Raw genomic sequence first — 15,507 nt, forward strand, 5'->3', positions numbered from 1 at the left:
CGGTTGATATGTTACATACATGGTGCTGTCATCTGCTTTGCCCCAAACATACTGATGGCTTTGATCTTTCAGGCTTAGAAAAGCATGGGGATCTACATGACAGTGGGAAGATCTGTACAGAGGTAAAGCGTAGCAGCTGACAGAAAGGAAACCTCTCCTCACAGTTGACTACCTAAAAAAGTCCTCTGTCATAAGACAAAACCCATCAGAAAAGAGTTGTTCTTCTGAGAGAGGAATCTGTGCAGGGCGAGCCCAAGCAGTCGCAGGTACAAGCACTTGGGCCTTGGGTGCTCCACATGTGCCGCCTTGGTTAGCGTTCCAGGGACATTTATAAAGCAGATAGAAATCTGTTTCCTTAAAAAGCAAAACCCAGAACTCTTCCTGTTGAACCAGATCTTCTTCAGACCCACCTGCTGATCTGTTATAGAGAGGCATTAGACATCCAAGAAAAACTGCCAAATAAAGCCCAATCCAAAGACTTCATATTGAAAATGTATTAAAAGAACCAGATGAAAACTTCACAGGAAATTCCAGCGGCATAACAACTACCTCTATATGAAATTTCCAATGGACTTACCACCTATTTTTAGAATAAAGCAGATTTTTTTTGATGAAAACCTATTATGAAGCTCACATTTTACAAGTTTTGAGAATCTTCTGTGCAGAAAGACCCCTCTAATAAATGAAGGTAAATTCAGGTTGTATTTAAGATTCAGTTCACCCATTACAGAGATATTGCAGAGGTGAAACAGAACAACTCTTTAACAAGTCTCACAAACAGCACATTTGTATTTAGTATAAATGGAAGAACACTCTATCTAACTGAAACTGCCTCCAAATGTAATGAGCCAAATTACCTACATTGGAATTAGTTCAGGATATTGGCATTAGTGCTCCTTAGGAGATATGCCAAAGAGTTTGTAAGCACACTGGTGACAAGGATTTTATTTTAACTTTTCCTCTGAAAGAAAGAAACAACATTTTAGAGACAAGAGAGAAAAAACTTGCTGCATTAAACCTTTCTCTACCTCTCGGTAATTCTAATCTGGGCTTCTGAAACCTATAAATAGTGTCCTTCCCCATCTAGAGAGAATTTTATTCTTAATTGCATTTACACAGCAAGCCTTGGAACTATGCTTATGTTACGTACATGGTATGTGATGTTCTGTTGTTTTGTTTTACTTTTGGTTTCAGTATAATTCGGGTATGTCTTGTTCGTTACAGTATTTTTACAGAGTATCAACAACAAAAAAAGAAAAAATTCAGTAATGTAGAACTATCATTAATCTTGCAAGTCAGTGAACGATGGCATTCTTTTAGTAGTCAAAACAGATTTTAGCTTTCTAAACTTCTAACCAGAAATAACAAGTTGGCCTTATTCCATTATGTGTAGCAAGGGAGGAATCCTTAGGGGAAAAAATTGGCTGTTGTTCTTCAGGAAAGAGAAGGAAGGATTCTTTGTAATCATTTAATAGAGATGTCTACGGATTAGCAATATTCACACCATTGAACAGGACATCAACCTGCATGCCCTTAGCACTGTCCTGTGTAACTCAAAGCAGATGCGCTTTCATCTCTCAGTGTTTTGTTGCATTCTCTTACTTCCAGTAAATATGATGTTTCAGAGAACATTAATCAATTGAGATGAATATCTTAATACTCACTAAGCCAGTTGAGATAATTCACTTTGAGGAGTAAATAAGAGAGGTTTAAGGATACACAAATACCTGGATACCCATGTTGGGCTGGCTGCTACAATGCTGCCAAGATGCTGAATGCAAGTGAAAGCACAGTTTGCAAAGACAGCCTCAAGTTCCTCTTGGAAATGCCTAGACTGATGAAATGGCTTCACCGCTGCAGGTCTGCTCTCCTCAGCAGTCTAGGGTACTTAATCTCTGCGTCCCTCTGTGAAGGAAGAAGGATCCTGGAGGCACTGGTACAGTAGGGCAACGTGTAGAGCTCTCTAGCCCAGCATCAGCTGAGCGGGTTTTGGTGCCATAATTTGGCTAGCTGACCCGGCAGTGCTCTGGAGCTGAGCTGATGGCAGGATTTTGCTCTTGGAACAAAAGCAAGTTTCCATGTGCCTGCTGTTCTACTCTGTGCAGGCGCATCAGTCCCGTCAGAGCTCAGGATCTGAGCAATATGCCCATGATTTCACGGTCATGCAAGGGATTAAGGCAGCCTTTGAGAAGCTTCAGCTAATCCCATAGCCATCATACCAGTCACCTTCTTGGCATGGGACCACCCTTCTCAATGACAGTGCTCTGTGCTCAGCCTTCCCTCCCCACCAGGACTTTACTAAAGTGAACTGATTTACAGTCTTTTTGAATAACCAGTGCCCAAACATAAGTAATAAAATAGAGGCAATCCAAATTCTTCTGTTGTACTCACAATGGAGGCAGGAACACTACGACAGCTTTAGCTTGGGTCACCTAAAGCAATCCTCCTATAATTTCATTTTATGGCCAAAATATGCCTGCAGAGGCCACATCATGGATTTGGCCTATCAGCTTAATTTTATCAGTTGGTGGTATGACAGCAGTATATGTGATTCTTCAAAGGGATCACACTGATTCCCTCGAGTGAAAAGCAGATAGCATATTGCTACTACCAGACATGTCCAGAAAACCAACTGTTCTGGGCAGAAGTTGAATCAGAGGGCAGCCTAGGCTTGCACTTCTGGATTGACCTTGCTACTTCAAGGGAACATAGGGCAGCAGGAGATGGAGCAGATATCAGCTCTGAGTCATCACTGGAAGAAATTAGACTAAGCTAATAAAATTCACAGAGATCTCTCCCAGTATGGGAGCAGTGAACAACAGAAAGACTGCTGGTTGCCTTTATACATATCCATTCATCTGATGGTGCCAAACAGTATCTTATATGTTGTATTTCTCAATATTCTTCTGTGCCCCTTTTAGAAAAGTGTAAAATGAGGTATAGATCAATTAACTGACTTGTTCAAAGGCAAAGAAAGAGAGAGTAACTTGTGAAAAAGGAAGATTGGATTTTATCTTCTGTCAAAGACTGCTTTAATAACTAATGCAATGTTCTTAATCACAATATATTTTTTGTTTCGGAAGTATTTAAATAAAAGTACTTTCAATTATTGGATGTTCTTTTACTGCAAGTCAGTCACATAAAAGTATATATTGTTATCCTAGTTATAGCTCTAAAACCTGTAAAAAGTTTTCGCTGGTGAGCTTAGTTGGCTTTTTCATTTTATGTCCTAGAGATTTCACTTCAAAATTAATGTCTGTCTTATCATCCTTACTTAGTTCAGAGTTAATTTTAAATTAGGATATATAATACTGTTCTTCACTAATGACAATCCATGCAGTGCATAGCCAGTTATATCACCTTCTACTAAGAATATTTCAGAATCAAAGCAAATTGGACACTCTGAATAATCAGTGTTATTTAAACTGTTCTGTAGGAACTATAAAGTATATTTCACAGCCAGCTCACATATTAATTCTGTAATATTCCTCCTATTTCAAACCTCTAAGGAAGTGAATTACTGTCCTGGCTTTCATACCACCTTTAGCTGGATGTGTCACGTTGCCAAATGGCTAAATACACTGCCTCAGAAGTCACAATTTGTGTTCATTGTCTACCTACTTCCGCATTGTTTGTTGTATCTAGAAATAGCAAGTACAACTTTTCACCTTTATTGCTAGTTCTTAGTTTCTCACATTAGACTATTTTGCTGTGGGGTTTTTTTTTTGAGCGTGGGGGAGAAGTAGATAACCATCTTCTCCAAATCTCTAAAATTATTAGTAAAATAAGCGTGTATGGAACAATTGGGCAGTGTACCTTGGAATGAATAGATTAAACCAGAGCATTTTCATTATGTCTCTGGCAATCACCCTTTTATCTCATCATGTGATGAACATCTGTATTTTTTGGCAATATGTTAGGATGTAAATGTGGGGTGTATCTGAACAAATTCTCAATTATAGTTCTGCTTAGATGAGATTTCAAAATTATGTTTTCTATTTTGTGGCTGATATTTACAGTTATGATGGCAACTGTGTGAAAAAACAATTCTAATGCATTTAATATTCAGTTCTAGATTCCTGTATCTTTTATTTAGCTAAACCTTCTGTTTGTAGTTTTTTTGTAAAATACATGCCAAATGTTTGTACAAAGGGAAAGAGATTCATCAAGACACAGTAGCTAAAGCTATGCTAAAAATAAAAACTGGACAAACATATGTTGCCAGCAGTTTTTCTCATGTTAGATGAGTAAAACCATATTCGTTGCAACTGTCTTTTCTTATACAAATAAAGGCCCTGATCCAATCAACATTTGTAATTGTGATTTCCATTTACACTGTCTAATTTACTTCCCTCTTTAAGACCCCTCTGTATTTATTTGAGAGGTCCTGGAGAAGATAAGAAATGGGTCTTTAGGCATTTATTTAACTTTCGGCTCATCAAAAGTCCGTAGAGTTCCCGTGCATAAAGCCCAGCACGTGCAGCAGCATTGCAGGACAGGAGCCAAAAGTAGGGGGGGAAAAAACTGACTTAAAAAAAAAAAAAGTTTAATTTTTTTCTCCCAGTGAGTGAATCGCTTAGTGTTGGTCTGTGGCTCTGACTGCAGCTCTGGCACCGTTCCCACAGCTGTTACAGCCCCTATTCCAGTAGGGAGAGTTTTCAGGAAACTGTCTTGTCATGGATCCTTGTGCTCAGCTCCAGCCTGCTCCGTGCCCAAAAGCCCTTGTGCAAGGGAATGAGAAAGCCCCTGAGGGCCCAAGCTGTGTGAGGCACCAAGGGCTGCAGCTTCACCGCCGCATCCCCCCATGCTTCCTGACTTATTCCACTGGATCATCTTAAATAAGGTTTAAAAAAAGAGGGCATGCAAATCTGGCAGTTGAGGCAAAAGAAGGTGGGGACTGTGCTCTTCTAAATCGGTCTTTCTAAGCGTCCCTAGTTTTTAGCTGTAATCCAGACTGTCTAGACTTACCAAGATAGAAACAGGCATGTTTTCCTTCAAAGCTGAGCAATTTAATTCAGCCAGTTTTTTTTCTTCCCTTCCCCCCAGTTGTTTATTTTACTAAACTGGAGCTGTTTTGAGGATGGCAGGCACCCATCAGCAAGAAACAAGGCTAAAGTTAGCTACAAAAGCTGTGCTGATCACTAGTCGGACTGCGACGAGGAGCACTGCTGCAGCTGCTTCCTTCGCCATACGTGTGCTGGCCCTGTTCATGTGGCTCAGAGTCCACCTATGGAAAGGATAAGGGAACAGGCAGGAAGAGGAAATTGGCTCCAGAGACGAGGTTGTCAGTCGGCTGCTCCGGCAGTATGAATTGCCTTATTCTGCATGGAGAGGCAAAACCTCATCTTAGTCATAGGTAGGAAAAAAACATTTCAGAGAGTTCCCAGCAGTGACTGTAAAGGGTGAGTTTGCTGGCAGGAGTGATTTGAGCAATGTGAATAGTCTGGATTATTTTAACAATACAGACAAAACAATGAGCCTTCAATGTGTTTCGTGTGGCCCCTATCACAGGGTTTTTTGGAAATACATCCAAACAAGATGAAATCTAAATAAATATCAAGCAGATGCTACAATAGATAATACCAGCAACTACCAAACTGCTTGCAGTTCTTTTTAATGCTTTTTAAATGGTTGTTCATTGCTTGTAGCCAACAGGTAGGCATGGGAGATGACTACAGGCTTGCTAGAGGTCCTGAGGTTTAGGCACCCTTGGGACGGTTCCCCTGTAAGCTGGAGAGGGGCCCCAGGGCTTATGGTAATTCTGGGAACCATCTCGTCCCTACTGATGGCCTGTCAGCCCCCTGCTGGTGCAGCAGTGGGGGGAAGCAGTTTTGCCAAACTTGGCGCCTGATCCTGGAGCGCCAAGGGCTGGGAGTGCTGTGGGATGTCCCCACTGCGGGGCTCTCCCTGTGGAAGGGGCTGTGTGACCTGTTGTTTGCCAATAGTCCTGAAACTGTGTTTAACACCAGATGAAATGTTAAGGAAAACATAAGGCTTCTCAGCCAATACTAATGCAGTTACTAGGTCTAAAGACAGGCATAGAGAAATAAATAAAAACCTGCTTAGAGCTATGTGAACTTCAGATCTGCTCAAGGAGCTTTTTATCAGCTGTGTAAGCAGGAATAAGCTGTTAGGATGCTTGTATAATTTTGTGGCTGGGAGCCAGTCCTTAAGATCAGGGTACTCTTTTTGCTGAAGAGGATCCTGATATGGGGCTGTGTTTTTCCAAACCTTCACTCAGTCCTCAGTTCAGATTTAAATTTTATCCTGCTAAAGAGTTTCCTTTGGTTCATAATTTTATGAGGTTGTCACTACTGAACTGTTGGCCATGCCCTGACAAACTCTTCACTTCATCAGCCAACGTTACCTCTTTGGTGTTGCAAGAGCTATCTTCTGCCCGGACAGAGGTTGTTAGTGATCATCAGCTACTTCACTAGAAACAACTTCTGAGGAAGACATTTTCTTCTGCCTGACAGGACAAGGTTCAACTCTCTGCATAATCCTGTATATATTAAACTTGGAGTCTGTATAAATAAACCTGTTGAAGCATGCTTTACAATTTTCATTGTGTGCTTATATACATGTGCTTCATTTTCACCTCTTACTGAAGACTAGACATAATAGTAAAACAAATATTTTGGCATGATAATGGGTTTGAGAAGTATTATTACAGTTTTGAAGTTTAATATATTTTTAATTTTGTATCAGTTTTCCATTCAAAATTTGAAGTGTTTTTTTTATGCAACCCATTTAAGTGTATATTTAAATAAACCAGTCCACTTACATGTATTAAACTATCAGTTTTTAGTTTTCCCTTCAGTGAGAGAAAGGGAGAAAGAGAGAAAACATTTCATATAGCAGATGTATAACAGATGCTACTCCTAGCACGTACTGCACTACTGGACGATGGCCAGTTGCAGTGCTGATAGCATAGCTGTTACCGTAATAGAGCAGAATAAAATGTGGCTATGTAATTAATGTGTTAGCTTCCCCACCCACCACCTTGTCCACACAGACAGGAAGGAGGTGAAAAGTCTTATGTATGTCTAGTTACCTGCATGCTAATATACAATCTCCTCAGCCACCCACTTTGAAAAACAGCAGAATAATACTGCATGCCTTTCTGAAGCATGCATTAAATATTGTGAAGTCAGTCCATCCCATGTAGACCGCACTCAGAAAATCTGAAATAGAGTTTACAGAACCCACCTTCTTTCTGTCTCCATATCCAAGATAAATTTGCCAAGAAAGCACAGCTCCAGAAGCCTACAGAAATTAATAAGAGGAGGAGGGGAAGTCATCTCACCTAGCCTTAGCCACCTACAAGGCAAACATCTAGGCTACTACAGTCCCCTAGACTCACTTCGTGGCTAACAGAGCTAAAGGCAGCTCTAGAGGGTGTTCATCCTACCCGTCTTAGTTTGAGTTGAGTGAGATGAATCCCATGTTTGGGGTCGTCTAGGAGAACAGTATTAAAGTCCAGAAGTAAAACTCATCTCTTGACTTCAAGCGTTGGGTTTTGTCATTTGACCTCTCAATAGGTTCTTTGAAAAGTTAATCTGAAAAAACAGATATTTTTCTAATACTAGAGAAGATCCTTCCTGCTTGAAAAACACATTTTCATTTTAGAAGGTAGGAAGATATTTTTAAAACAAATCAATGAGTAGCAATTGGGGGGAAAAGCTTCACTTGGTAGTTTCTCCCACTGGATACACCCTGAGCTGGAAAGCACAGGAAATGAACAGTTACTGTAACTGGCTTATGCACAATATAAATATCCCTTGTGCTAGGTACAAATTTGCCTTTCTTTGCTAAATGCAACACAAATACCACCTGTAACTCAGAAAGCTGCCTTTAAAAGAAAAATAAAAAAAAAAGCTAATATCCTTTAAACATAAACCATTTGCACATGTAGAAAGTATGATTGTTTTGTGCATGATAGAATTTTTAAACATAAATCACTGCAAAAAAATAAAGGAGGTATTCAGCATGAATCTTCTAAAATAAATGAACCTTAATTTCTTTTGTATTTTTAAAAGGTCAAATGCTGCAAATACTGGCCAGATGACACAGAGATATATAAAGACATCAAAGTTACCCTAATAGAAACAGAGCTCCTGGCTGAATATGTGATTCGAACATTTGCAGTAGAAAAGGTAAGTTTCAAAATTCAGTTTTCTACATATAATGATATCTGCCTAGGTAACATACAAATTCAACATGGAAAAGTTAAATTTGTTGACTGACAGCCTGCTTTTTGTAGCTATTTTTTTGGTTATCACCTGGCGCCCTCTTATGGTAGACTGCATTTTTCTTTAAACGCATTTACTTTTCTGCCCTTTTCCATCACCATTGGCTCCTGCTTGAGTTAGAAGTGATACTCCTTGCCTAGGAGGAATCGAAGCCTCTCTCCCAGCAATCACTTGAAAACCACATTCATGCTGTTTTCCCATCTTACGTTCACTACAGTCATTTTGTGTCTGTACCAGAAGCTGCATGCACTATTATTCAGAAGTCCATCATTGTGAATACTGTAATCTGCTGGTCCAGTGTATTCCTGGTCTGCAATGAAACATTTGTGTAACAAACTTATCTTTCTTTTCAAGACAGTTTCACTTTTAGTAGGGAGTCCTTCTTTATATAGGGAGTTCCAATCTGCATATTGTATTGCTGTTTATTAGAAAAATGCCATTTATTTTTTTGATGTTTACTAGATTGAATAGCTTTCTCAAACAGCTTATAATATATGAACAACATACAAATAACAAATAAGGTACTTACTGAAAGTGAAAACAAGGAGGGTGGGTTAATGTCAGGCATCTTGTGTTAATTCAGGGGTTTTATTCAGAATTCTTGCTAAAGGACAGAATTGTGTTAATTGTATGTATCAAGACTTATCTGAGTTGCAAAACAATGGGAAAGGGCCTCTTTGGAATACCAGAGATTCCCAAATGTGCATTGAAGTAATGTTCACTCAGTATCTTCCATGAGTAGACCTTCGACTAACTATCTCAGAAAACAGCCTTTGATTTAGTAGCAGTACCTGTCATATACTGGTTCTTTCTAATAATAAGTAGTATTCAGTTGTGGTCTTGAAGAACATAATCTTTTGCATCAAAGACTCTTGAACCCAAGTAAATGAAAACCCAAGTAGATGAAACTTCCAAAGAGGTCTCTGTGTACTTACATCAACAATAACAAACAATTAGTCTTTTCTCCTGTTTTATTCTTCAATCTAGTAGTTAAATATGCATGAATAAGGTAACCTGAGTGTAATGATAATAAAATTATAGTTTGAATGAACTGAAATATTGTATCTTGTATACCACTATATATATATTGTACTTCAAATTCATTCAAGCCTGTTGTTTCCTTCCATTTAGATATTTTTAATAAACAGATGAGAAAGGATGGCTACACTTTGAAGTAGATGCGACACTGGTTGATTTCTATTCTGCAGATTTTAAGCCCATGCTTTGATGTTAGCTTTCCACTTCTTAACTGGGAATGGAAAAAAGACCTAGAGGATTTTACAGTTACTCATAACCAAACTGTCTTGAATAAGTACATTAAAACAGATAGAGATAAAAGGCGCTAAACATTTATTGCTTTAAAAAAAATCTCCATCTGAAAAGATTTCCTTTAGACACTGCTTTTTTAATAGTTGGTAGTTTTCCAGTAAGCCTCTGAAAGCAGTGTCAGCGTAGTTTGAGTAAAGTACATTTGTTTTTACCCCATTTACCTTATTTTTTAGCTGTTCTGGTAGTATTGAAAGGTCAAGTCTTTACAGCTCTTACACTATAATTTTCTCAAGTTTAGATTTCTGATCTGTTGGGACTGGTACTGTTTAGCATCTCTATCAACAAGCTGCATTACAAGACAGAACCCACCCTAACCAAGTTTGCAGATAAGTTAAGCGCAGTGTTGAAACACTGAACAATAGAGCCTCAAGTCCAAGGGGCTTGAAAATTCGGCTAGTAATTCAGTAAGCAGAGGTGCAAAGCTCTGCACCTTAGGTGGATTAACCCATGCCTCAGTACAGCCTGGGAACTTCCTGGAGGCCCACCAGCACCCCTGTCAGAAGACCTGGGGGTTACTGTCAACTCCAAATTGAGTGTGAACTAATGGTGTACTCCCACCTTCAATATTATTCCCCTCTGATTGGCACAATTTGTCCAGTTCAGGGCCCCTCATTTCAGGGAAGATGTTGAGAAACTGAAGAAGATTTCTCCAGTCCTAGCAGGTGACTACTGAGATGATTAAGGCTGTAGAACATAGGACTGCAAGGAGAGGTTAGAGAGCTGGCTTTGTTTGGTCCATCAGAGAGGAGGAAGCAGAAGGGTGAGGGGGATCTAATGGCAGCCAACAGCCACTCCAAGGACATTTACAAAGTCAGTGGTGCCAAATTCTTCTCGCTGGTGGTGGATGGGGCCCAAAAGTTGCAGCTTGAGAGGCTTGGACTGGGCATCAGCCCACTCTGAGTGGGAGGTTGGACTGGAGCCCTCCAGAGGTCCCTTCTGACCATCTTTTCTATGACTCAGCCTATTTATAGATGATCATTCACATACCTGCTCTTAAAATAAAATTTAGAAGTTAATTTGTTTGGGGATAAATTCATTGACTTTTTTTTTTAAATGGAGATCTGTTTGGAGATTCTTCCATTTATTCCATCTACCCAATCTGTTTGGAGATTTTTGAGGAGTAGGGAAATAACACTGAGAAAACTGAACTGAAAATTACACTCTGATCCTAGAAAACACTTCGTAGATACTTTTTACTTTGGGCACATAAGCAGTTCCTTTGGAATTACAACACAACAGTTATCTGATAGTAACATACAGCAGCACCATAAGTATTTGTAGGATTAGGGCCTAGATTTTTTAACATCCTAGGAATTGCTAGAAATGTGCACCATTTTTCTGTTTGTTTCAGCTGAAAGAAAAAGTGAAAAATACAGTCTTTCCAAGCTGAACATATGCTTTTATGATTCATGCAGTTGCGTTGCTATTTTGGGTTTAGAAACCAGCAGGGAGGCTACAGACATGAAAATCGTTCTTTTGTAGGTATAATAAGCAAACCCATTATAAAAGTACCCAATATGCAAAATCTTTTCTAAGTAGTGGAGTATAACCAACAATGATAGACAAAAATACAGTTAGCATGATAGACAGCATTTACAAAACTAGTCCCCAGGTTACGTAGGAAGTATTGTGCTCTGTGCAACAGCTGGGCACATTATTTTGGAGGCGCAGTTTACATTTTGTGAATTGCTTGATAATCGAGCCTGTTTACAGCATGAGGGATTTTTGCAGGGCATTCATTTTAGCCCTCTGCTTGTACAGTCACAGCACTACATTTTTGTATGCGATCTTTGTTTCTCGGGGGATCGTACGTGGGCAGGAGTTATGGGCACTACGAAAGTATTTGTGACATGGATGCCCCTCCCACGCACAGCTATTCAGAGTCGGAGGCCTTGCTTACACTAGCAAAAGGATCTATTAACTAACACACTTTAAAATCTCCAGAGTACAGAAACCATATTGTATTTGAATGTGTTTGCTAGTGTCTTGAAATAAAAAATCACTTTGTTCCTGGGCTTCAATATGTTTCAAAATTGTTCTTTAGGATATAAGGTCATCTCAGTAACGAGGGTCTGATCTTCTCAGTCTATACCAGTGTTGCATATCACCTCCACTTTTGCACTTTGACCTGCCTTTTTCCATCATAGTTTCGACAGGAGACGAGCATGGGCAGACTCCCAGTCCAAACAGACCTCCAATCTGAGTTGTCAGAGCACCAGGTCTCCAAGAGAGGCCATAGTTCCCTGCAGCCGTATAGCACCGGCATGGCCAAAATTTCTCAACTGTTGAAAATCTCTGACTCTCTTGACTTGCATACTATCAATAAATTAGGACGTTTATATTACTTCATTATGCAAAGAGAGTTAGACTTTTTATTTGCAAACCAGCTTGAGACAGGAAATACATCTTTAAGAAGAAAAACTGTAAACCACCAGTTATTAATATCATTGACATTTAGTCCAGCCTAGACATGATATGTCATAATAATGCTGTTTGCTTATGAAATATGTATGATGGCCTCTGGTCTGTAGATTTCTAATGAGAATAAAGTACTGGCAGCTACAATTTTAAAGGGGGAGGGGGAAATACAAGCACTAAGAAAATCATATCTAGCATATACCCTTTTAATATCCAGACTGCTCCAAAAAGTCACATGGGAAATTACTTACATGATCAGCTTCTGATTCATACCTGTCTCACCATACCCATGCCCTTGCAGGCTGCAGTAAATCACCTGATGGGAGGGCATGTGGAGGTCTACCAATGCAGCCCATATGGTTGGAGGTGCACAAAGGTTTCCTACTCTTCAGCTGTTTCTTTCGGACCTATGAAAGAGACAACAGATAAGGAATATTATGCTGGAATTCTAGGTCCCTGAATTCAGCAGCAAAACTCCTGTGGAGAGCAGGGGAGAAAAATTTCATCTGTGCTGTCTGTTCATGGCCTTGCTGTTGACCTCTTTTGTGATCATGGCATGTCTCTTAAGGCCAGAATTTTCAAAGCAACCTAGTGCTTAAATATAGAGATGAGTGTCTATCTTGTCACCAAAAGTTTCTAAGCAGCCTAGTGCTAAACCACTCAGTTTCACTATAAGAGTTTGAAACCAGTTAGTACATAGCCTTTGAGCTTGTTCTCTAGCTATTGGAAAGCTCTTCAACAGTCTGTACAGAGGGGTGCATTGGCAGGGTTTCAGCAAGACTCAGGCTTTTAAAGTTACAGTCGTGTGATACCACTCTTCAAATTATTTTCACATTCCAACTTGCTCTTTTTTCAACCCTTGTCGTCTTGACAGAGAGGTGCTCATGAGATCCGAGAAATTCGGCAGTTTCACTTCACTGGCTGGCCAGACCATGGTGTACCATACCATGCAACAGGCCTGCTGGGATTTGTACGGCAGGTCAAATCCAAGAGCCCACCAAATGCTGGCCCTCTGGTTGTCCACTGCAGGTAGGCAGAACGGGAGTCTCTCCGCTGTGTTTTCCACTGAACTTGGAACCTAATTTTGCTCCTGCACTGCAGAATCCCTGCAAGAGGCTGCTGAAGCACTGGAGCTCTACTCACAGTAACTTGCTACCTAGAATATAAACCAGAATGGCCAAACTGAGTCTGAAATCCTGCAAGTGCTTGAATGCAGAGCTTGATTTCAGTAATGATCCCACTGGTCAAGTACCTGCAAGATGAACCCATGCACTTTACATTTTCCAAGGCTCTGCTGAACAGTAACTGTGCTCTTCTCTTATTTTAGCGCTGGTGCTGGCAGAACTGGGTGCTTCATTGTTATTGACATCATGCTCGATATGGCAGAAAGAGAAGGCGTTGTAGACATATACAACTGTGTGAGGGAACTTCGATCTCGGAGAGTTAACATGGTGCAGACTGAGGTACTGTTAATCTACGGGAATATTGCTATACGCTTCGCAAGGAAAGGTATTATTCTAGCCCATAGGACCAGAGCCCCTTTGTGGTAGGCACCATCCACAAAGTATTTCATTGAATTACATGCAGAAAATAACCCACACGGGAACATGAGGAACCGCTGCCCAAACAAGCAGGTAGTTATGTTGCACTTAATGTTTGCAATGGTTTCTGAGAAAAAGGAAACTCATGAGTGTTACCTCTCCAGAGTGGGGATCTGTTCTGGGATGCATCATGTTGAGGCCCAGTTATGTGATAGCACCTACAGAACTGTGCAGAATAAGGAAACTAGAAACATTCTGGGTTTTATTACAGAGAGCTTATTGCACTGCTGTTTGTAACTGTAATTAGTTTGAGTCAATCCTTCTCTGTTCATTTCTATATGTATGGGATAAAGTTCTGTGAACTGTTTACTGTTTGTCTGGGCTTGATTCAGTGTTAGTAAAGTCAGTGAAAATCAGAACGCCAACCTTATTTGTTATTTTTTATTTACCAAAATGCTAATAGTATGTGCTCTCTATCGCAGTAATTATTTTAATTGCTTTACCAGGAACAGTATGTATTCATCCATGATGCCATCCTGGAAGCCTGTCTTTGTGGGGACACATCTGTTCCAGCTTCTCAAGTTAGGTCCGTTTACTATGAAATGAATAAACTAGATCCTCAGACTAACTCCAGCCAGATCAAAGAGGAATTTAGGGTAAGTTGTGGTTAGCCGTACTTAGAAGCTGTACAGTTCAGCTATACTGAAGGCTTCTACTTCAGTGTTTACTTATGATCATGTGAATTTTGGACCAGACCCAGGAGGGAAGAATGGCAAAAAGAGAAAATAACGTGTCACTGATTGCTATTAAGTTATGTTAAATCAAAAAGAGTGCAATGGGATAATAGTAAAATCTTCTTTTTCCTCAAGGGAAATACTACGACAGTTCCTTCTGCTGTCCTTTCCCCAAAAGGCAGGGTACAGTGCAGTTGTCTTTGAGGGTATTTTTCAGATGCATGTGCTTCCAGGTGTTTTGCTTCCAAACCCTAGTGACTGTGATGGGTTTTCATTTCTCTGCATGTTGACTCCCACTGAAACTGTATCCCAAGTTGATCTGTTCTTAAATATTTTTGGATGCTTTCACTCCTGAGTTAATTTTTCTCTTGTGTTGTTTATTCTTTTTGAAAGACTTTAAATATGGTGACTCCAACACTGCGTGTGGAAGACTGCAGCATAGCACTTTTACCACGAAATCATGAAAAGAATCGCTGTATGGATGTTCTGCCTCCTGACAGATGCCTGCCCTTCCTCATAACAATAGATGGGGAGAGCAGTAACTACATTAATGCTGCACTGATGGATGTAAGTCTCCGCCACATCATTAATAATAGAAGGGAATAAGCTGCCCTCCGAACTGAGCAGTGCCAAAAAGTGGAGTCAGCACAAGAGGGCTGAAATCCTTCTAGCTTGTTTTCCAAAAACATGGCACAAAATCTTTAAACTCCCAAGCACATTTAAGATCCCACATATGTTATGTCAGAGCCAAGGTTCCAAAGCCATGCTCAGAGAGCATGTCAGGGACTCTTGATAAATTGAATGTGTCTAGATTTCTCTTCAGTGCTTGAATTTTTAACAGTTTGGCCTAGGAAAAAAAAAAAAAAAAAGAGTTACCTATCAAGACACCAAGGCAGTTAAATGGGATAATAAGGTTTGCAGCAATATTTTAGTTCCCTTTGCTTCTAATTTAATCAGTAATTAACAAAAAAAAAATTGTCTGTCAGTACAAGATCGTACACAAGCCATTACTTCAGTCTCTCTGTTTATTTCTGTTTGAATGAATGGTTCCTCTTCACTTCTGTGTGGAATTTTTTTTAAAGCATCTATGGTAATTCTAATCCTGCTAATAGAATATCAGTAAGAAAACACTTAGACCCTCTTTACAGTCTGCGGATATTTATAGCATATCTTTGACACTTTAGAGCTACAGTAATTATGGTTGTCACGCACACATAAACAACAAGAAAACAG

The 15,507-nt window shown here is 39.8% G+C and overlaps 1 protein-coding gene across 6 annotated transcripts in view; it reads left to right on the forward strand.

Annotated features, from left to right (window-relative positions):
- PTPRM (protein tyrosine phosphatase receptor type M) overlaps positions 1-15,507 on the forward strand; it is a 504,474-nt gene that overhangs the window by 474,784 nt on the left and 14,183 nt on the right. For all 6 annotated transcript variants that reach the window (XM_067290684.1, XM_067290685.1, XM_067290688.1 and 3 more), the window contains 5 exons: positions 8,040-8,156; positions 12,874-13,028; positions 13,327-13,462; positions 14,047-14,196; positions 14,668-14,841. In XM_067290684.1, coding sequence (XP_067146785.1) covers positions 8,040-8,156; positions 12,874-13,028; positions 13,327-13,462; positions 14,047-14,196; positions 14,668-14,841 — 732 coding nt within the window. The remainder of the gene's footprint in view (positions 1-8,039; positions 8,157-12,873; positions 13,029-13,326; positions 13,463-14,046; positions 14,197-14,667; positions 14,842-15,507) is intronic.

Source organism: Apteryx mantelli, chromosome 2 (genome assembly GCF_036417845.1).
Source record: "Apteryx mantelli isolate bAptMan1 chromosome 2, bAptMan1.hap1, whole genome shotgun sequence".
In the NCBI taxonomy this organism is placed as follows: Eukaryota; Metazoa; Chordata; class Aves; order Apterygiformes; family Apterygidae; genus Apteryx; species Apteryx mantelli.